This window comes from Amblyomma maculatum, chromosome 10 (assembly GCF_055883805.1).
Source record: "Amblyomma maculatum isolate TAMU_Amacu chromosome 10, ASM5588380v1, whole genome shotgun sequence".
Classification (NCBI taxonomy): Eukaryota; Metazoa; Arthropoda; class Arachnida; order Ixodida; family Ixodidae; genus Amblyomma; species Amblyomma maculatum.
Genome location: NC_139353.1, coordinates 177,226,872 through 177,249,488, shown reverse-complemented (window position 1 = coordinate 177,249,488; position 22,617 = coordinate 177,226,872). Strand labels below are relative to the sequence as shown.

Here is a 22,617-nt window from a genome sequence, read left to right as displayed (position 1 = left end):
AAAAACCCATACTACTATATCAGCATAAAATTAACCCTAAATGTTTGAACAGTTTGTTCTGGATGCACTATGCTGTCAATTAGGAAGGAACGTCAACATTTGGGCACTCAAATCAAAAAGCTTGTTCAAAGAATTGTGAAGTATTCCTGTGGGCCTTAACGCTAGCCGTTTCCCACAGCCATCGACAGCACCATCACAACACCTTGCTTGCATCGCAGATTCCTGCTAGTCCCACTGAGATTTTTGACTCCACTGTCTCTGTAAGGAACGGAACTCTTTAGATTAAAGGAGAGCGCAAATGATAATCAAAGTCCTCTTTATGAATCGGCAGCCCTACTGAGGAAACGCTTCTTTAGCATTGATAATTTCCAATCAAATACACCTTTATTAAGCTTAATAGATGTCGGCACACTCATCATCGATATAATACACGGCCGTCACCCATCAAATATGCATTGACAATTATAGCTTCCTGACTCGCCACCGCTTTCAGCAGACTCTCCCTTGCTTTCCGCGGAAATGTGGAGGAGGGCCATCGGAAAAAGAGTCAATGTGTTCATGCGTCATTCTGAGCATCATAAGCAGGAGAACTTCATACATGCGTATGAATCGAATCAAGAGGGCATACCCAGCCTGCTTAAGCTTTCATGACCATTATCTCGCCCTTAATTGTCCATGCGATCGCAAGTGGTCCACTCATATCCGCAGTTGTACCACTTCCATAGAAGCAGGTGACACCGACTGCTTAGCAAAAGCAGTAACGGCGTCCGAAACTGCCAGCACTTCCGGAAAGCGCTTGGAGACTTCCAGAAGTGTTGGGTATTGTATTGCGTAAAAACCATGTAAAAACATAGAAAATGTATGTCATCAAAATTGATTTTTACGATCATTCAGTGAGTATCCAAAATGAAACTGCTATCGCATTTTCTGGCAAGTCTTTTACGGTGTTTCAGTGGCCTCAGAAAAAAGTACCAGACACTTGGCTCAGATGCAGTCGATTTATGCTGTATTTTATAATCGCGGTTTTTTATGCTCTCAACTTCTTCGGCATGTTTTGGTATGTGAACAAGGAAAAAGCACAATGGCAAGGTTTATTGGGTGTATGGCGTTGTGTTTTACTACACATGAGTAACTAATGTCTCAAGCGTCAAACGCAAGATGTACAGGCGCCGAAATCTTTACATGGTGCGCGCGAAGGCCGCCTTTCCTGTACACCTGCGCCTTAGGGCAGATAAAGCTTGTCGGAAGGTCAAGGTTATTTCTCTCGCCGTAGCTATGAAAGCTGAAATGCACTGCACGAGCAGAGTATCAAATTTCACAACAGGTCATAGAAGCTGGCAACCCAATTTCGATTAGGACTTGGTCAGGATATATCTACCATTGGAACGGCGTTGATGTTCTTTTCTTCCATTTTCCTTATGGGCTCGGTTGGTCGCCTTCTAGTTCTCACATGCGGCTGCTATGAAGCAGCCTGTGGTGATCAGAAAGATACAGGAGAGCACAAAAGGTACCATGGCGTCGTAAGTGAACCGGAGGAGACCTCGTCTTCTCTTACTCCGTTCGTGTACATCTTTTTTTTATTTTTTTGCTCTCCTGCATCTTCCTGAATATGCATCAACACGCCTGTCTACAAGTACTTATCTGTGCCGGTCTAACGTGAAAGAGGTGTAGCGCTTCTAATTTTAAAAAGCTCTAGAACAGCTCTCAATGTGCATGTGAATGCGCTGAGTGATTGTTCCTTGCATAAAGCGGAAGAAGTGCAATGATTATAATTTAATTCATACCCAACAGTACTCGGAGGTGTATACATCAGTGCACTTAAGGAAGTACCGGACCGAAAACGTTGAATTAAAAACAGCATTTTGGTAGCCGTAATTTAATTGGCCCATCTCACACATAATGCCCGGATTTTTTGTTTTTGTTTTTGTTTTTGTTTTTTGTTTTTTCAGCGAGAGCTACAATGACCCCAAAGTGGCATTTTCGCTGTGGTGGTGGCCGAGCCGTAGTCGCAGCGCTCCTACATTACATCTCGCGAGCCACATCAGTGGTGTAGAACTAAGGACTAATGGCTAACTAGTCACTAACCAGCACTAACTATTGACTAACTAGCCACTAACTAGTACTAATTAGTCATGAGTAATGACAATGTCTGGCTATGACGTTGTCAATGGTGACATCATCGGCTCTGACGGCATTGCCGGATGTGACGTCATCATGACATCCAATCATGTCTACAAACCATAAGTGACGTCATAATGACGTCACGCCTGGTGATGACATCACCAGGCTATTTACGCATATACGAAGTTGACCTCACCCTCCGTTCGAAAGAGGCGCCTTTCATCTGGCGCTTCCTTGAACGCCGCATCACAAAGCATATAGAAGCAGACTCAGTGCGGCAGGCATCAGCGGCGTTTCAAATTGGTTTACAGGAATGAAAAGGCGCAGTTTCTGTCGCAATTCTCCACGGACACTATAACCGAATCGTAAGGAAAAGGAGGAAGGTGGAGTGTAAATAGAGAGAAAGAGGTGCCGTAGTAGAGGGCTTCAGACCACCGCGCAACAGACGCTTTCAGCTCATCGCACTTTAGTGGTCCAAAGCGCTTCCTATGGCATAAATAAAGCTGTCTCTCATTGCTAAATATGAATCACCACAACAAGTTCAGCCAGGGAAACGTACCTACCGTTGCGCATATTTTTGCACAGCGGAGCTAAGCCACTGTCATTTTTCTTTTCCTGAACAAGGGGCATTCACGATTCGCGAACTTTTTTAAGCATCTGTTTTCTAATGTCATCTAGGTGAACATACTTGTATTGATTCCCACCGCCGGTGGTCAAGAGCGTCTATGTCTTTTTATACTTGCTTTTTCTCACCTAGAGCAATCGCCTCATCATCACCATCATCATCATCTATCTTGTTCATATTCGTGATGACATTGCCCGCCTTGTCCCTCAGTGCATCTGATTTTTGCCTATGCCCAATTTCTTCACCGCTTTAAAGTTTTCCCCTTTCTTTACGGCATGCTCAATTTTATCCGTGTTATACTTCCTTATATCGGCCACCTTGCGCTTATTGATTAGCTTTAATATCTCGGCCAATTCTATCTGGTCTGTTGGATTCGAAGCTTTCATACTCTGGCGTTCCTTAATCAAATCTTTCGTCTCCTTAGTCAGCTTACCGGTATTCTCTCTAACTCTCTAACTATCCTACCGCCTACTTATACAATGCCCTCAGTAATGATATATATGAAATTATTGTTCATTGGTTATAGGCTAATGTTGTCAGCCTCAGTTAGAGCTGAATATCTATTCTGTAAAGAGATCCTGAACTTTTCTGCCCTCCCCCTCACCGCTAATTTGTTGATGGACTCCTTTCTTACTAATTTGTTTCTTTCCCTCTTCAGGTTGAAGCTAATTAGAGACCTTACCATCCTGTGGTCACTGCATCGAACTTTCCCGATTACCTCTAAATTCTGCATCACGGCACAAATGACGCTGTTATTGGTTTGAAGTATGGATCCCTGAGCACAATTATAAAAATCAAGCGGTGCCTTATGTTAATCTTTGCATGCATCCACATTACTTAAAGAAAATCGTCTGATCACAAAAATTCTGCAGAATCCTAACGACTAACCAGGGCGTGTGCCAACATCACATGAACCGCCAAAATTTTCTTTGGACACATGCTTTCTAACTGCGCAATTTAAGACTTGAAGACCCTCAAGTCCTCGTAATAGCAGAATTCGACAATATTGAAATCAACGTACCTGCTATAGGTTTTGCCGACAGCAGCACGCGGTGTTCGTTGTCGTATTTCTAAATTTGAGCCCCCATAGACGTGTATTTGTGCCATACCATAAGGAGTGCAGTTCCTGAGTATCGCGTTTCCTTTTTTTTTTTTTTTAGAAAACCTATGATAGAGCATTTTACCCCATGAACCGGGCCAAAAAATAGGTCAACAATTAATATCTCTTCAGAAACCCACTTTCATAGGCAAATGAGTCGAGAACCTTCAGATTCTCACGCAGGATCCAGCTCAAAGTTATGCCGCTGCTAGACGAACTCGATCGCTATTTAAAGATTCCATCATCTCACATCGAGGTGCAGTGGCGCTACCATATCCCGCAATAATATTGTAGACATGGAAACAGTCAACCTAATATTTTAACCTCAAAAGGGTTAGAAAAGAAATTATTCCTTATACGAACATTGTTCCCTCTTGAAATCAATACCGTTGATATAGAGAAGCTTTGGGCATTCATGCACTTTTCAGTGCTTTTTTATCCTTGAGAGAGGTAAGTTCTCCGAAGTCCCATAACTGTGCAAAAATTATACTTCCCTGATAGCATTCCCCAGCGCGCGTTGCAACCAGCACTGCTTCGGGATGGCAAATTGCCGCCGATCCAACGCCTTAGACATCTCGATAGACTTCTGAGCGACTCCGTTGACTCGATAGACTATTGACTCAATAGTCAATCAAACGCCCGTGTAGCAGCGCTCGAGGGTCGGAAAAATTTGGCGGTGGCTTAGTCTGGTTAAACCTGGTAAATTGCGTTAGACATGACCGCATAGCTACGCTTGTGTGTTCGCTTGCGGTGTAGCTTGTGTGGTTCAATAGTTTGGCTATGGGGTAACACATGACACACAATGGTTACGATTGTTCTCGTTTCACTGTTCACGTGAAGAACGTTCTTCGCGTTCTTCCACTGTCTCTGTCTGGCGGAGCTCGGCTGAGACGGTTGCTAGGCAACGGCGCACTACCTGCTCAGCTGCTCGGCTCAACCGTGGCTATGGCCGGTGCTCCGCGACGAGGCAAAACCTGAGGTAAATTGCTAACGCAATAAAACTATGCTATCAATTCAAGGGCCTTAAACATGTCCCTGTGACAAGGATATAAGATTGCTAGGTGCTATTTTGGGAGAGCATTAATCAATGTTACATACCGCGTGTTTTAAGGTTTTACAAATTTGTATTTCAAAACATATGACAGTTGTCTTGGTGCATTATACGCTTGTAGAATGCGCACCAAGACACGATAAATTTCTTATTTGAAGGGTAAGTATTCTACATAGCAAACTTGATGGCATGCAGCTTCACTTTAACGTGATATCCTCATAGCCACGTGGCATATTCACGCAACTTGACTCACGTGACTTTGTCACGTGATGCACTCAATTAACGCCGCATTTTCTACCCATGAATGCGAACTTTTTGCGATCGAATTTCACGAGCCATCACTCAGCACTCTTTGTAACCCAGTTTGGAACCCTTGACTCAGCACTTTTTGTGATCAAATTTGGTACGTATATCTCAGTGCCTCATGTGACCCACAAGTCATGAATATGACTCATGACTTTTGTATGACTCAACGCAGACCTTTAACAATGCATAAACAAGTAAGGCTATATATCGTGCAACAACAGGAAGTCAAAAAATTTGTTGGCGGTTTTTACAGCACTATCTTAGATCGATAGCACTACTTACTCTCCAAGGTACAACTCCCGAGGTCATGACTCCCGGATGTGTCCATGGCTCATAACTATGACTAAAACTACAATGACTCACATTAGCATGACAACTACATGTGATACCATTTATGCACATCTCATTCACATTCAGACGTAACTACTAATTACAATATCTTACTCCGTATGAAGCGTTACATTTTGCACCGACTTTTTGCGGACACGGTTGGTGCCACATGGCCTGTAACGCTGTCGCCTTAATAATGAAGCAGTATATTTCGAGTGCACGTTTCTTCCAATTGCCTCAATCCTTCGTCCTCGTGATGTTTGCGTCGCTTCTCTTCGGCCTTTCAATGCCGCGTCTCCGAGTGTTGCTGCGGTCTTTCCTCGTCGTCTCGGCCCCTTGTAATCAATTTTCCGTCTGCACTTCATCAGCCACGTTAAAGACTCGCACAATAAACACGGCCTTTGGACGGTGAAACACAAATTTTCCCCCACGCCAAGCAAAGCTTTTTTCGCAAGGCGCAAGGCGCGCCTTATCTCCGTCAGGGTACTTGCGGGGACGCCCGCCCGCTGATCAAGTCGATGCGAGTTTTCCGTTTCCGTATGTTTAATTGCATGTGAATGCGAGGGGGAACGCTCAGGTGTGCGTGTAGAGGTTTGCGGATGTATGCTGGTGGTATTTTACACATTATAGTACCTACCGGCCGTATGCCAATCATCACGTACGAGATAAGAGAGGCAAAAATTAAGATTGAGTGGCTACGGGTAAGCTAATTGCAGTCCGCAAGGGAATCCGTCGACGGGAGCCTTTAGTGTGGTCGCGTCAGTCCCAAAAAAAGGTTGTAACACTCAGTGTCACTTTACGAATATTAAGACTTATGTAACGTAGGTTGTAGCGGAACTTATTCACTACAATTTAACAAGATGAGCCTTAAACAGACTAAGGCCACTATAAGTCGATCACGACAAAACGAATAGAAACGTAACAGCAATGGCAGCTATAGCAGCACCCGTAAATGTGGGCTTCCTAGAGAGATGTGATGCAGGAAGACGAACGCATAAATAGTGTCAAAGGTCGTGGAGTCTCCCTTTACTCACCCAATGCATGCGATTGCTTCGTCTCTCTCTCTCTCGCGTGTGTGTGTGTGCGTGCGTGCGTGCGTGCGTGCGTGTGTGTGTGTGTGTGTGTGTGTGTGTGTGTGTGTGTGTGTGTGTGTGTGTGTGTGTGTGTGTGTGTGTGTGTGTGTGTGTGTGTGTGTGTGTGTGTGTGTGTGTGTGTGTGTGTGTGTGTGTGTGTGTGTGTGTGTGTGTGTGTGTGTGTGTGTGTGTGTGTGTGTGTGTGTGTGTGTGTGTGTGTGTGTGTGTGTGTGTGTGTGTGCGCGCGCGCGCGCATGCATACGGACATTTGCTATGTCGTTCTTCGCATGCCTCACCACGTCGATATCTGACAGAGTAAACCAATCTTTCAATGTGGATAACCATGCACGCCAAAGCTCACAACGCGAAGAACATCAGCACACAAAACTTGAAAGAGCGGTATTCTTTTCATTTCTGAGAATTTCGTCATTAATTTTCTCCAATCAAGAGTCCTGCGTGTTTCAAAACCAGCCGTATTCTCTTCGCTCGACGTAGACCTTGTAGAAGGTGTAGGCGAAGTGCAAGGCATGCAGGCCTCCCGTACAGAGCCCGGTGATCTGCGCAAGCAAAAGGACGGAGTTGACATTGACGTCACACAAAGTCATGAACATTTTTAGGCACGGCAAGTGTGCGATATGAACTTGAGGGTTCCCACGAATCTCGCGAAGCAATAAATGACTCATTTCTGACTCATTACCTGGCATCTGAATTACTATCCGCGTAAGTCCTACTGTACAATGCTTTGCGCGGCAGTATGGTCGCGCGAGTACCTCTACATTGACTGTAGCAGGTCATTTAGAAACATCAGTGTTACCAGTGTAGAGTCGGGAGCCAATTGTGACCAGACATAATATTGCAACGACGCATGTAGGTTTAAAACACTACGTACAGCAGAAAGTAGTATCAGGACGCAGGGTGCACTTGAATGTACAGGTTGTTCCACAGTTGCAAGTGCATTGTCAGTCCTGCCAACGCATTCTTTAAGCAACGTTTATAGCTGCATTGTTTCTTCCAGTAAACGTCACTGTTACAGACATGTGACAGACGAAGCCTACTTTTTTTTTTTCCAGAGAATATTCCAAAGGTCCTCCCCACGGTCTTCATGAGGAGCTATGTGGAAGAGTAAGAGTGACATAGATAAAATACCTGCGAATTATCGCTACCTCAATGTGGCAACGCTCAAACATGTCTACCGGGGTCAACCAGAGGAAGACAGGCCCTTATCTGAGGCATCTGCACTGACAGGTGCACTGGGCATCGGAATTCGGTAGTGAAACTAGCGCAAAAGAAATTCAAAAGAAACAATGCCTACAAGTAAACGAAAACGTGCGTATACTCTCATTTTAACACCTTACCTCAGCTTTCTTTCTTTTCTGAGTGCTCACCAGTGCTGCCTGTGTACGGCCATTCGTGCTTTCTCAAAAGAAACGGCTACAAAAGGCACAAATCGATCATCGAAAGACGACTCTGGCCATAGATACCCATGCATTTATTACAGACAAATGTAAATTATACACCCTCATAAATGCCCCTAGGCTGCGCTTGATCTAGCATTAACAATCGTCATTAGCCATTAGGGATTACCGTAGAAAAATGGCATATTATACTCTACTCTCTGTAAAAAGCTTTACTTCACCAGGTTGTGGCTGAAACCACTTTCCGCAAGTTTTCTTGAGTTGGTGACGAGCATTTCCGAGCTATGTAAAGAAGGAAAGGAGGCTGCTGTGTATCGGTTAACTACCGAATTGTGGAAGGATCGCGAAACATTATTTTGAAATATTTTTCCACCCTGTGTATGCAGCGCCTCGTGCCTTCAGAGTAAAGGAGTATTTAAAAAGCAACTAGTGTAATCTCAGCCTACAACAAAAAGGACGTAAAGTACTCCAAAAAGATACGCCACTCAATTTGAATGTTCATTGCTTACTAGGTATTTACTAAGGTAATCAACACCCCTTCACGCCAGACCGAGAACGTACTAGGGTGACTTCTGGAAGGTTAGCTAAAGTGTAGGGATTACTTACGCGATCAGTTAGGTAAAGAAATGTGCGCAGTGAATAAAGAAGCGGTATACTAGATGCCCCGCTAAATTTACTAAATAAAAATGGCCCAGTGTCGTAGTGCAATGTGTAAATCAGGGCAATTATGAGTAAAAATAACAAACTGAGCTGATTGGATGGGCGCTCCTAAGAGTGGTGAACATCGAAAAATAAAGCTAGTACTAAGGAACACAACACACCACAAGTGCTAACAAACCTTAGCACTGTTAAGGGTGGTGTCGGCGAGTTAGCCGTACTGTTTTTCTTACGCAAAGTTAATTAGTAAATGCTAGTTAGCTACCTTTAACCTCTTTGTTTTCAATACCAGGAAGTCAATTCATGGGTTAGCATCATGGTGTCATTTAGACATTTTTTTACGGGCCTTGAAAGGAAGCCATAGGAGACCATATGCTGGAGCATGTCCGTCGCCAAGTGCACACCCAAAGTTCTATCGGAAAGATAGCTCCAGAAAAATTCGAATTTTGGTTTTCTAAGACGCGCCTTCATATACTGAAGCAGCATCGGTGTTATGCAAAAGCTTTTAGTATGGCGTGAGTTATCTTTTAAGGCTTGCTAAAAAAATGTATTGTTTTGTTCGAACTGTAGTCCGCACGAGCGAACCATGGCTATAAATAAAGCGTCCGTCATCTGACGGTATCCATACTGCGACCGCTTGCAGCGACGGATATCGGGGGAAGATTCGTATCATACGTTGCCAGCAAGCAGCCTACGATCGGTATGCGAAAACTTTGTCGTCAAGCGGTACAGCTCTTGACTTTCATTTGCTGAATAAAAGCCGTTTCGAAAACCGGCGAAATATCTCCCTTGGCCAAACGCAATCAGACAGCTTATGTTCGTCGAATTCAGCGAAGCATTCGTCCGTGTCTTCATGCCGTCAAGATTTCACACCTCTGTTGCAAGAAGTACAGTCATGAGCAGCCTTGTCTAGAGCGCTCCGACGGCGACCTGCGGAGCAAGTCAGCGCCGTCTAACGTTGGGCTCTAGGTAAGAGTTATGCGTCCTGTGCGCAAGCGCGACCACGATAAAGTGGAGACTGCTCGTTGGTTCTTGGCCTCATTTTCGCTCACTGCTTGCGCTTCATGCCGCCAGAGCTGCGCTGAATTAAGTATAACAGCAGCCGGAAAACCAACGTGCTTCTTGCGAATCATGAAGCAGCTATAGGCAAGCAAGTTCAAGTGATATCAGGTGACTGCGCTTCTCAAAAGCAAGTGCAAGTGATAGCATGTGATAGCGGGTTTCAATCACGCACCAGGCTGAGTGTGCAAGAATCGGCTTGGCTGTTTGGTGTTTTACATTACAACCACGCATCAGGCTTGCAGGCGTATTGTTTGATGGCTTGTCTGCGCTGTGTTATCAGCTAAAAGGCCCATCGCATTTATAATCCGTACAAACATAGGAACATGGCTTCATCTAGAATGATTACACAGGGGAGTAGCAGGTTACGTCGCAACGAGTATAGTGTATATTCAAGTGATTTCTCTGATAGTATAAAACTTAGAAGTGTTCCAATGGAAACGCATCACATTTATTTACATGATGCAAATACTTGATACAGCGGCGAAAGAAAACAGAAGAAAAAAAAAGAAAGACTGAATGAATGAAAAATCCCGGAGATGGGACAAACAAAGCGGGACAAAGCATCATGAAGCACGGGAGCTGGAGTTGTTCCAGTGTACTACGCTGTGGTTCTAAACGCGTAAATTACCGATCGCTCGACCTAATAATGGATAGGGCATTGTCGATTGCTTTACACTAGCCATTCTACACAATGCTAAGTTGTATATCGAGTGGATAGTGCTAAGTTGTATATCGAGTGGATAGTTTTGAACGTCGCACAGAATATTCCAGTCGTCTCCACTTGCCAAAATTCTGCTGTGAAACTCTCACTAAGGCTCACATGTTCGCGTTCTTACAGAAGCGTTCGCCTGCAGATTACAGGGCTGCATGTTTGATCCCAAGAGCGGAGGTTCTTTTAAATGGAATTGAGATAAAAAAAGGCTTTACGTCTGTGAGATACCAACGCATGCCAAGAACCCCTACGTGGCCTAAATGAAAAAAAAGCTTCGAGTACCGCATCATTTCTGAAAAGCACTTCGCGCATCTGTAGGAAGCAATGCTGCGAGGGCAGATAAAAGCTGTCATATGCGGCTACGCTAAAATGAAACCATAATTTATTCTGCATTTCTCATAGCCTGACTCGCTATGGAATGTTAAACAACATAAACCAAACCAAAACCATAATTTTGTCGTGAAAAAATAAAACGTGACAAAGGATCCCATTCAATAATTTTTCGCCTTTGTTTTTAATTTTACAAGTATGGTTGCTATGCGCCGACTTGCGTTTTATCATATCTTGCCTGTTTTTCGCACTGATGGAACTTAAGCCGTGATAAAGCTTGCCCTCGGAACGGCCCGTAACTGACGAACAAAAGCCAAACTGGCCAATGAGAAGAAGAATGCCAGGTATCGTCCTGTTAGCAAAGCATAAAGTCTGCCTCGGAGGAACATAATTTAATTCCAAATGGCGCCCCGTTTGACACCAGAAGAACGGCGACCTATAGTGGAGATGGGAAGGACAATGTCGCAACGAAAAATATGTGCTTTAACAGGGCGCTCAATGGCAACTGTTAACCGCGTGTTGCAAGCCTTCTATCGTGAAGGTGGAATAGCTGATGCTCCCCGTGCTGCAAGCTGCAAGAAGACCACAGTTGAAGAGGACCAGCAGTTTGTGGCGGCAGCTTCCTTGGATCCGTTCCTGAGTGCACGTGAAATTCGGGATGAGCTGGGGTTGGACAATGTGAGCGCCTCCACTATAAGACGGCGCCTGCGTGAAGCAGGGGTTAATTTCTGCATCGCCGCCCAAAAGACACATTTGAGCAGCGCCACATGGAACAGCGGATGGATTTTGCCTCTGTTGTCGAGTCCTGGTCACCTTCAAACTGGCGCGCCCTGGTGTTCAGCGACGAAGAATCATTTTGCACCCGCTTAAACCAACAAAAGCGAGTGTGGCGACCAGAGAAATGTCGGTAAGAGCTCGAGAAGCTTGCGGATATTTTTCTGTCTCCCTACACCTTCGCACACGTCAATGACCTATCATTGTTGCAACCGGTCATTGTTGCAGGCATAGCAAATAGGATTTGTGCGATCTGAAATACTTGCTCTAATATGTTTTTGAGAAATATCTGCCTGTATAGATGCCAATTGTTTTATTATCATGTCTCCTGCGTAGATTGAAATAATGCGAATCGTAACGTTTTCAAATGATTCGTACGGAAAATGGCTTTATAGCTAATCGCGTTGCTATTTCTTTATTTCTTGCTGTCGTTGAGGTCGCAATTTTCTATGGAATAAAACATCTTGCCGCTGATTGTGATTGGGAGCACTCAAATGTATTTTAATGTTTTCTAGCAAATTCGGAATACACAGAGGGATACTATATGCAGCGAAAGAGCAGCACTGAAATGAGAAAACATATACGTATTTGATTTGCAATTCGTTTGTCTCCATTAAATTCACCGCATTTTTATTGCGGCATTCTTTATGAACCGTTAATGTATCTTGTTGGCACCTGTAAGGCACGTCTATGAGCTCTCGGGAGAGCGCAGTAATATATCTCGGCATTTTTCTCGCACTGCAGGTGGGATCCGCGCTATGTGTGGAGCATTCGCTCAAGCGGCCGAACAACAGTCCACGTCTGGGGTGCTGTTTCTTATCAAGGCCTGAGGCCGATACACAGAATCGAAGCAAGAATGACATCGTCGAGCTACTCGTGGATACTTCAAACTGTGCTTCTTCGATACGTTCTCGACGGGCCATTTCCCGACGGTCTGTTTCATTTCCAGCAAGATGGAGCCCCCATTCATACGGCAAAAGCTGTTCGAGACCTCATGGATGAGCTCGGCATCATGCCTCTGGATTAGCCAGCGCGCAGTCCGGACCTGAATATGATAGAAAACGTCTGGGGAATCCTTAAAAAAATCTATGCAAAAGATTGGCGTCTCTCATAGCCTGAGTTGCTTTGGGACGTTAAACCCCGCAAACCAACCAAGATGTGGACTAGGTATCGCCAGCAGGGAACAGCTGTGGCAAGCTATTGAGGCCGAGTGGAATTGCCTACGAAATGTGCCCAACTTTGTCGACCCTTACTACGACTCATTACCAGGCGGAATTGCCAGTGTTAAAGAGGCCAAAGGGGGTACCATACCGTACTGAGTGATATGACTTGATTGAAAGATACTTGGCCTTTTCATCGACTCCATAAGTTGGAACAGTGTCACCACCTGGACCATTCACTGATGTTCTATCAGTGTCATTTATCCCTGTCACGTATACTACATTGTTTTCATGCGTGCATAATTATCCTGTTCTCCCATTATATCGCTGTCTCGACGCATTATTTTTCATTCTCTTCATGGATTGTTTTACCATTTGTGCGTGTTTATTTTTATCGGTTGTTACCTCTTAGTGATTTTAAACATTTAAATAAATTTTTCACTCTGTCCATGTCACCTCGTGCTTTTTTTTTTCGTAATTAAAGAGAAAGCACTTGAATTTAGTCTTACAGATGCAAGTCAAAATATTGTTGAGGAGTCATTTCATCCCTTGCTCTTGCAGCTGCATAAAATGCTCCCATGTCTCTGGGCAGAAGCAGCTAATTTGGCTTCTCTGAGCTGATGCGAAAGGCGCCGTGCCTCACAGCTAAATACGATGCGCAGATGCACGCCGAAAGAGACCTCGGAGAGCGGCGCGTATGCAGAACCGCGCGATAATCCGCTATCACTCGCGCTTCCTTGCCTGGCCGTCACGTTACGCTTGCTTAACACGGGAGGCATGGCAACGCCCATGGCCGCCGTCACAAAGTCACAAATGCAGGCAGCGCAGCCCTGGCGACACGGAATGAATTCACAAGGCAAAGAATGTTCAAGGAAGCGATGGTCAGGCATCCCTCCGTTTTTGCCGCGCATGCGCAAAAGACGCGTAACCGAACCCAGGGCGTAACGTTAGATGGCGCTGACTTGCTCCGCAGAGCAGCGTTCTAGACAAGGCTGCTCACGACTGTACTTACCTAGTCCGCCTTTCGTGAAGAGCTGACGATATCTTCCTTGGTGCTTTCTTCGGCAACTATTGTTCGAGGCACTGCTTCGTAATTCCCAGCGTTACTCGTCGAGATTTCGAGCCTTCATTGAGACATTAAAGAAACGCACCCACCACGAGGAGCACTCGCTTGCATAGATCGGTAGTATTCGCGTTATGGTGATTTAGCGTGGTAAGATATGGCAGGGCATGGTCGGGTAATGTTGTTTTTCTTTTTTCAACTTTTACAGCCACGCTAAGCGTTTTTTACTCTGAAAACCAATATTAAAACGTAAATCATGCATAGGTCAAATATTTAGAGGAATCCATCAAGGTGGAGTAGGTTTGTAATAAAGTAGTAATTCCTCATTGACATTCACCCAAGTGGAGCCATACGGCTACCTCGTAGTTAAACAAACATTCCGGGACGAATTTTTCTTCACTATGAAGCCTCTGAAAAAGCTGCATAGCTTTCCTTTGTAGTCAGGCGTATGGCTCCACTTGGGTGGATGTCAATGAGTAATTACTCCCTTATTAGAAATCATGCACAGTTTGAGCCGTTAGGCAGTCAACATTGAAATTATAAGCTCGGAGAATATAATGCGGACAATAAAGCACTTTAGTGCCCGAAAGCTTGGTACTAACATTGCATATATTTTTGAAAGCAACCTAGAACTTTGTGCCGGAAAGCAATTATTACCAAGTTAGTTAAATATAGCTTATTAATTTTTAACAATGCAGAACAAACAAATATTGGAGACTAGGCAACGCACCTCTCAAAAGAGCTGAATTGTTTCACTGGAGATACCCTCTTTACAAAATATTTTCGCATTAAACTAGGACACCCGATATGGTAACAATCATGGGTTACAAGAAAGCATCTCAAATGTATGATATCTAAGCAAATATAGAGCTAGCATTGCGTAAAAAATGATTCATACGAGGGAAGTGTTATCTCAGTATAAAGTGCTCTGTATGTATAGTATGTATATGCATAGTGTAGCATAGTGTAGTTGCCGCCGTTCGGATACTATATAGTCTTCCAGAGGTAGCCGTGAGAAAATTCCAATCAGAAACTGTGTCTGGCTCAGAGGCACGATCTCTCCAGCTCTATTCGCTGCCTGTTTATGGGAGGTATTCAGACAAGTAAAATGGGAAGAGTTGGGAATGAAAGTTCGTTAGCCTCGCAGCTACTGAGATGTCTCAGCGCAAAGGCATAGGATAGGCGCACTAACACGCACGCGTCTTTTTTTTTTTTTTTTTTTTTTTGTACGAGTGCGAGTGCACTTCGATGCAACACGACGGCGCATGGTCGGCAGGTTCATAGAATGGATAGACGGCGTTCGAGATCACGGAGCGACACTTGATAACGACACGGTAACGACGCGATATAAGCAGCAGGTTATGATAACCATGCTGACTAGCACAAGTGCTACCAGACAAGCATCATTCGCCTTATCCCCAAGCTGAATATAAAGCACCTAGCTTCCAAAAGGGGCGCGTGTAGCCTTCTTGAAATGGAAATTGGGTTATGCACCAATGCCCCGCCGGGGTGGTGCAGTGGTAAGACGCCCGACTACTGTGCCGGAGTTCCCGGGTTCGAACCCGACCGCGGCGGCTGCGTTTCGATGGAGGCGAAACGAAGTGGCGTCCGTGTGCTGTGCGATGTCAGCGCACGTTAAAGATCCCCAGGTGGTCGAAATTGCTGCGTAGCCCTCCACTACGGCTCCTCTTTCTCTCCTTCCACTTTAATTCCCACCCTCCTCCCTTCCCTTACGGCGCGGTTCGGGTGTCCACAGAGCAAGTGTGACAGTTACTGCACCTTTCCCTTCCTGTGAACCAATTTAACTTAACTATGCACCAAGCTGCCATGCGCACATGGAAGAAGGAAAGAACTTAGGAGAGGCCCTGACGTCAATTTTTTGAAGCCGGCGCGGTCGCGCCGCGACCGGACGCTGCAACGTCTCTCCTCCTCCTTTACCCTCCGCATTCTATTTCTTCCCGACGCTCATGTACCTATAGGGCCCTTCCGTGTGCTGTGCGATGTCAGGTGGTGGTAACAACTTTTATTGCCACGAAATGAAAGGAATTATTTCGGGCTGGGGCGAGTCTAGGGTGGCCTCCAGTCGGGAGCGACCTCTTGAGCTCGCGTGACGAGGGCCAGTTGCGTAGTTTTCCTTGGGCTGGCCAACAGCTTGTCCCATTCCTCCGCTGAGGGAGCTGGCAAGAGTGTCTTTGGAGGGGGATTGCTGGCGCATTCCCACAGTATATGGTCTTGAGTGGCCTGCGTCCCGTCACCGCAGTGCCGGCATGCAGGGTTGAATTCTCCGTTTGTAATTAACGATAGTCGGTAGGGGCTAAGAATGGCCTTTGTTTGTAGGCGTCTGAGTGTCGTGGCTTGCGCCCGGTCGAGGTCGGGGTGAGGGGCGGGGTACGTGCATCTTAGCTCGCGATAAAAGTTTGTTACCTCCGCGTATGTGCGCGGTGCCTCCACAGGCGCGTCCGTTCCCGATAGATCTCCCGTCTCCCGGTTGGTTAAGCCTCGGGCTAGACGGTCGACCCCTTCGTTTCCGGAGTTACCCGCGTGAGCCGGAACCCATACGAGATTGATGTTGTGATTGAGAGATCGGTTGCGCAGAATTCGCGCCGCGAGTGCGCTTACAGAATTTTTGGCGAAATTTTGAACGGCGCTTTTTGAGTCGCTTAGAATAGTTTTGGTGTGGGGATCCGCGATGGCCAGTGCGATAGCTACTTCCTCTGCCTCGCATATGGAGCTAGCATGAAATGTTATAGCGTTAATGAAGGTTGACTTTGGAGTGGCCATACATGCCACGTATGCTCCGTTTTTGATGTGCTGAGCTGCATCCACGTACACTGCTTGTGGATCGTCCTCGTACTGTTTCTCAAGGGTCTGTGCCCTTGTCTTCCTGCGGGCATCATGTCTACCTGGTAGCATGTTTTTGGCTATTGGTTTAACAACTAGTCTACTAGTTATGTCAGCCGATAAATGGGATGTTGCGCACACCTCCTCAGTGGGGTGGATGTGGAGCTTGTCGAGAATTACGCGTCCCGCAAGGCTGCGTGACAGGCGGGTCACTTGTGCTGTCTTATGGGCTTCAATTAGTTCAGATAGTGTGTTAAAAATTCCTAACTGCAGTAGTCGATCTGAGTTAGCGTATACTGGTAAGCTAAGGGCCGCTTTGTATGCTGTTCTAATTATGCTATTAAGTGCATGTTCGTCCCTACGACGCAGATGATAGTACGGGCAAGCGTACATGATTCTGCTTATCATAAAGGCTTGGATAATCCTGCACAGGTCGGCTTCTCTCATACCCCTGCGACGTGTGGCAATGCGTCTCACCAGCCCACCTATCTGGTGCGCCGTGACGCGTAGCCGGCGTATAGCTTCTGTGTTCTGCGTATTATTCTGAATCAACATTCCGAGAACTCTGATCGTGGCTACCGGGGGTATCGGATGGTTGTCAATGTGTAACTGGATAGGTTCTCGAGAATCTGGCTTTACCTGTGAAGCTTGTTTGTTCCTTATAACTAATAGTTCTGATTTAGCCGGTGAACAGGTAAGGCCGTTTTCCTGCACATAAGACTGTACCGTGTCGATAGCTCGTTGTAATGAATCTGTAATATCTCCATCGGAGCCAGAATTGGTCCATATGGTGATGTCGTCGGCGTATATGGAATGATGTATGTGTGGGATATCATCTAACAGACGCGGGAGGCCGCTCATAACGATGTTGAAGAGAAAAGGTGAAAGTACGGCGCCTTGCGGTGTTCCTCTCGTCCCTAGTGTAATTTTGTCGCTAACTTTGTCAACGAAATGGAGCGTAGCCGTACGCGCATTCAGAAAGGCAGCGATGTAGTCGTATGTCCGTTTGCCTACGTGTAACTGTGAGAGGTGATTGAGGATGGAAGCGTGTGACACATTGTCGAAGGCCTTACTCACATCGAGTCCCAGGATGGTTCGCGTGGCTCTTATGCGATTTGTATCTAGAATGTCTTGTTGAATTTGCCACATAATGTCCTGAGTCGAAAGACCTGCTCGAAACCCAATCATGGACGGGGGAAACGTGCCTTCCGCATCGGTGTGCATAAGGAGCCTGTTTAAGACAACGTGTTCCATTACCTTCCCGAGACATGACGTTAGCGAGATTGGGCGGAGGTTCCCCATCTCGAGTCTTTTGCCCGGTTTAGGTATGAAAATAATTTTAGCGTGCTCGCACGTAAAAGATCCCCAGGTGGTCGAAATTACTCCGTAGCCCTCTACTACGGCTCCTCTTTCTCTCTTTCTACTTTCACTCCCACTTCCACCCTTCCCTTACGGCGCGGTTGAGGTGTCCACAGAGAACAAGTGAGACAGTTACAGCGCCTTTCCTTTCCTATAAATAAATCAATCAGGGCCCTTAGCAACGCTGTTGCTAGTGGCCCGAGTTTTCATAGCAACAGCGTCGCCATTGCTAATGACCCGACTTGGCTAACCCTAAATTTTGACGTTACTTCCGCCACACATTTTCCAATGCATTAGGAATGGCAAAGGCCTCTCCTAAGTTGTTTCCTTCCTCTATGCATACGCATCTTCTTACTGGTGCAAAATGTGTCATTGTTGCTTCTCTAAAGGAAGAAAAATAGCCCACAAGACAGCGACAGCTAACGTTTCAAGGACATAAAAATCAACCACTGATATATTCCGTTAGGCAGAAGAGCATACACTGTGCAGGTTCTGGAACATCATAACCTCGTAGTGACCACAGTGCAACTGCAATATACGCGTATATATAGGTAGGAGCACTGCACGAGCGTGTAACTGGACCCAAGTGACTAGATAAGGTAGCAGCCACGCTCCTTCGAACCGGGTTGTTTGTCACCACATCAGCGTCGGTGTAGCAGAGAATCTTTGCCGGAAGAAAAAAAACACATACATGATCACCGCCGTTTCGATAGCAACCAGCTGATATCGCACGGCGCGTTTCTCTGGCGCAAGCTGTTCGCGTGGCCAGGCCTGGGCCATCTCTCCGTGTCGCCAGTGACATCACCGTAGCGCTTTATTCTTAAGCCATGCCCATTGGATCAGCGCAGAAGGGAAGTCCAGAATATTTTATTGGCTTGTCGATACTTTTGACGCAATTAGCGACGAAAAGGTTGTCGCTGCACTTTATATTGAAATGCGGTTTAGTGAGCAGCACATCACCCAACCATTGAGTCACGATTATTCCATCGAAAGCGCTTGCAAAGCACTGTTTTCTTACTTGATATGGCGTAAATAGGGCACAGAACGCGAGTGCCGCGTTCGATAAGGCGGACGCCAGAAAATATAGAAAGCCTCGGGGCATTCTTAACCACATCATTAACGAAGGAAATGTGACAGCTCCACCTACCACTTGTATATTACACAAATCACTAACGTGCAAACGACTGAGTGGAAGAATGGGATAAGCAAGCGAACGAACGTACATACAACCGAGTTTCATGTACTGCACGATCCCCAAGACAAGAAAAAAAAAACATTGAGACAGAAATTCGTACAGAGAAAGGGAGAGCGGAGGGGGGGGGGGGGGGGGGGGCGCGTTGAGTGGAAACTGGCAGAACCCAGTTAAAGAACCTCTGTAATTACGTAACGAGCGAACTAGGGATCAAAGGAGTGTGCGTGTAGACGGCGAACAGATGAGCGGGAAATCGATGCGCGAACCAAGAAGGTGAATTTAAACAATAAAGGAGACGAGCGATAGGTAATGCTTTAATGTCAGCAAACCGCCGCTTATTCGCGCTGGAGGTTCAGTTACGTGCGACAACTCCTTCGCCTTCTACTCCTTTATTTAAGCATCCACGACACCAATGATTCGCAAAACTGCGGTCAATGATGGACACAAACAAAAATAACGTAGCAAAAATATTTTCCTCTCATCATCGGCTACAGTTTACGAGAAAATAGTCCACAGAAAGCGTAGAAAAGCGTAGCCGCCCACTACGTCACAGGCAGCTGAGCAAACTGCGACCTCATAGGGCTCAGGATAACTAGTACACTTTACCTGGCACCAGCGCTGCCCGCATTGTACCCACCTATATATTTTACACCGTGGTAGTGACCCCGAAGAAAAACGTTCACCAGCCATACAAAAGCTTAAAGAAATCAGCTGACATTTCGGCCCCAATGAGGCAGTCAACTCTCTGGCTACTGGGACGCTCCCTAACAGTTCCAATAGGTAAGATAATGCAAGCCTTTCTGCAGTAGGTCTGCTCCTTGTAAGCCAAGCCAGACGTAGCGACAGCATCCTGCAGTTTAGCCTTCCTAACTTTATTTCTGCTTTCCACGTTTTTCTGCATTTTAATGTGTAATAAAAAGCAATTCGTCCAGCACTCTGTATTTCTTTAGACAGCCTAGCCACTCACGAAGAGAGCAAAGTTGATTTTCGTTCGCTTACGACACCTCAGAAAAGCGCTACGTTGAGAGCGTAGCTACAGAAATAAATACAGCCTCAAGACAACATGCCTCTTCGAGCTATTTACTCAAGCTAATCAATGGTTACCGGGGGCACCGTTGCACACTTTGTGCAACCTGTGAAATACTAAATCTGAACAGGAAGAAGAAATGTGAGGGCACTGCGAGCTGCATGAGCGCATAAGTGTAGTACCAAGCTTCCTTCCTCTCTCTCGTCTCACACACCGTTCGCATATTCTCGCGTGGTCCCATTGCGAGACGATCGAGTAGAAATGGAAACATGCGAGAATGCGTGACAAAGTATAGAGAATAAACAAACTTTTTCATTTTGAAACAGGGCCCGTTGTGGTGCAGCCGCCACTAGCTAGCTTCGAAGGATCTATCGGTGCGTTTAGAATGCCACGTGAGCGGCATCTGACGGTCATTAAGTGGCTTCTGGTGCGAACCCTTCGGAAATTGACTTTACCAGTGAAAACGCTCAGCTGCTGTAAGTAACGAATCAACCACTGTACGAAACGTTCAGAATAAGTCGACAGTTTCCTCATAGTATGATCCCCCCCCCCCACCCCCTATCCTTTCAGCAATCGCCAACTCTTCATTGCAGCGTGCCCATATTCATTTCGCCATTTGTCATCATGTCAGCATATGTCAGCATTTGTCAGCATATTTCACGATGTTGTGATCTGTTATCATCGCCAATTACAGCAGGACAAAAGCATTTGTCATTTCTCTCCCACTAAAAAGCTCCTTTCGGCACGCAGAGTCCTTAATTCCATTATTTGCATCTTACTGTGACTGCATTAGGTGGGAGGTTGTAGCAATGGGCAACACCGATGTGATGGGCGGGCTTCCTGGTGAATAGACCTGCAATTGATTTTGACTCACTGAGTACTGCCAGTGTGTGTGCACATGTCTAGTACTGCCTCATTGGTCCTTGGAGAGTCTCGGCACTCTGAAAGCAATATCCCAACGACCCTAAGGTGTTTTATTTATTCCTGCAGATTTTATAACGCCGAGTGCTGATTACCATCTACATATCTTCAGCACACGAAGCGTATGGTTGAAATCTGCACAATTGATGCACCAGATTCATATAAGTGACCGCTGATGTGCTCAGGGCGCAACCAACTTGAATGTGGTCATGCATACTCACACTCGGGGACGAAAATGTGCGCATCTCTTTCGCGACCAGGCTGGAGCTGATCACGTAGCAGCAAGCGCCGGTCACATTGAAGACGACATACTGCGTAAGAACAAATGAACGTAAAAAGGTGTTAGAGGTGCAATGATAAATCATGGTTGATTTTTTAGGCAATTCAACAAACACGGGAACTAAAAGGCCCGCAGTAATGAAGCATTCAAGGTCAATTGAGACTGATGATGTTTCTAAGAAAAGAACAACTTTGCTGAAAGTTCTGAGGTGATGAGCCCGTCACATAAATATCTCACCTGCAAAGCAGATCACACCTTGAACGTGACGCAGACATGTCCAGAGTAGTTTAAATGTTATCACATATATTAAATTTCCTTCATGCGAAAAATTATTGCTTGCATGTGAATATCTCAAAAGGGCTGAGGATGCTTATTATGCTCCATTTTAAATCTCCTGAATATCTTTATGGGCTTAATTCTGCAACTGAAATGAACCAAGGTAGGACAGCGGCCACGTCATGAAGTTTAGCAGCACATTTTACTTAGTTGCTTTGTCTTCTGCACTGCTAATATGAAAAATTTAATTCCAGTTACCTTGTTATTAAGCTGCCTTCTTTCGTTCAGGCTTGCGTTCGGTGTCTATACAGATGAATTCGGTTAGTGTATATATCTTTCCCTGCAGTTTTATTGTCACTACATTTCGGTCAGCCATGTTGGCAGGCCTTGTCATATAAGCCACGCTTTTATTTTGCTTTGGCAAGCCTGTTTCCTTGTGCATGTGAGTGACACGGTTGTAAACTCAACATACTTGTGCAGATCGTGCTTGCTAAAGGACTAAAAGCGACTTGAATCATTACCCTGGCGGCAATAACACGACCTTTTAGCAGATTTCGCTGAGCAGAGCTTAGATCTTCCCAATCACACGCGCACGCTACCCCACTGCATGCAAGAATTTAGAACGCTGATTGTTGTGACGGTGCTCCGTCATGTTCGAAACACTATGGATGCGATCGAATACTTTGGATAGGTTAGGTCTGGTTAGTCATTAGAAATTCCAGACGTATAAAATATTTGGTAGAACAAAATTTCGGGTGCAGCTCTTAAGAATTTTCATTTTGCCCTATGCTCAGATGAAGAACTTGATAGAAGTGCACACATATGCGCACAATTCTACTGTTTAGTTTCCCGCACTGTGAACCTTCAGATGCCACTGTGTTCTTCTCAATAAATTCTTATTTGTTACAAAGCAGGCTTGTGATCTGAGGACTGGCAGATGGTT

General features: G+C 45.6%; 1 protein-coding gene across 1 annotated transcript in view; it reads right to left on the bottom strand.

Annotated features, from left to right (window-relative positions):
* Positions 1-6,999: 6,999 nt before the first annotated feature.
* The window catches only part of LOC146178004 (uncharacterized), a 38,088-nt gene continuing 22,470 nt past the window's right edge, over positions 7,000-22,617 (bottom strand). The window contains exons 4-5 of the mRNA XM_084581665.1: positions 21,340-21,429; positions 7,000-7,162 (exon numbers count right to left, since the gene is read on the bottom strand). Coding sequence (XP_084437791.1) covers positions 7,067-7,162; positions 21,340-21,429 — 186 coding nt within the window. The 3' untranslated portion in view covers positions 7,000-7,066. The remainder of the gene's footprint in view (positions 7,163-21,339; positions 21,430-22,617) is intronic.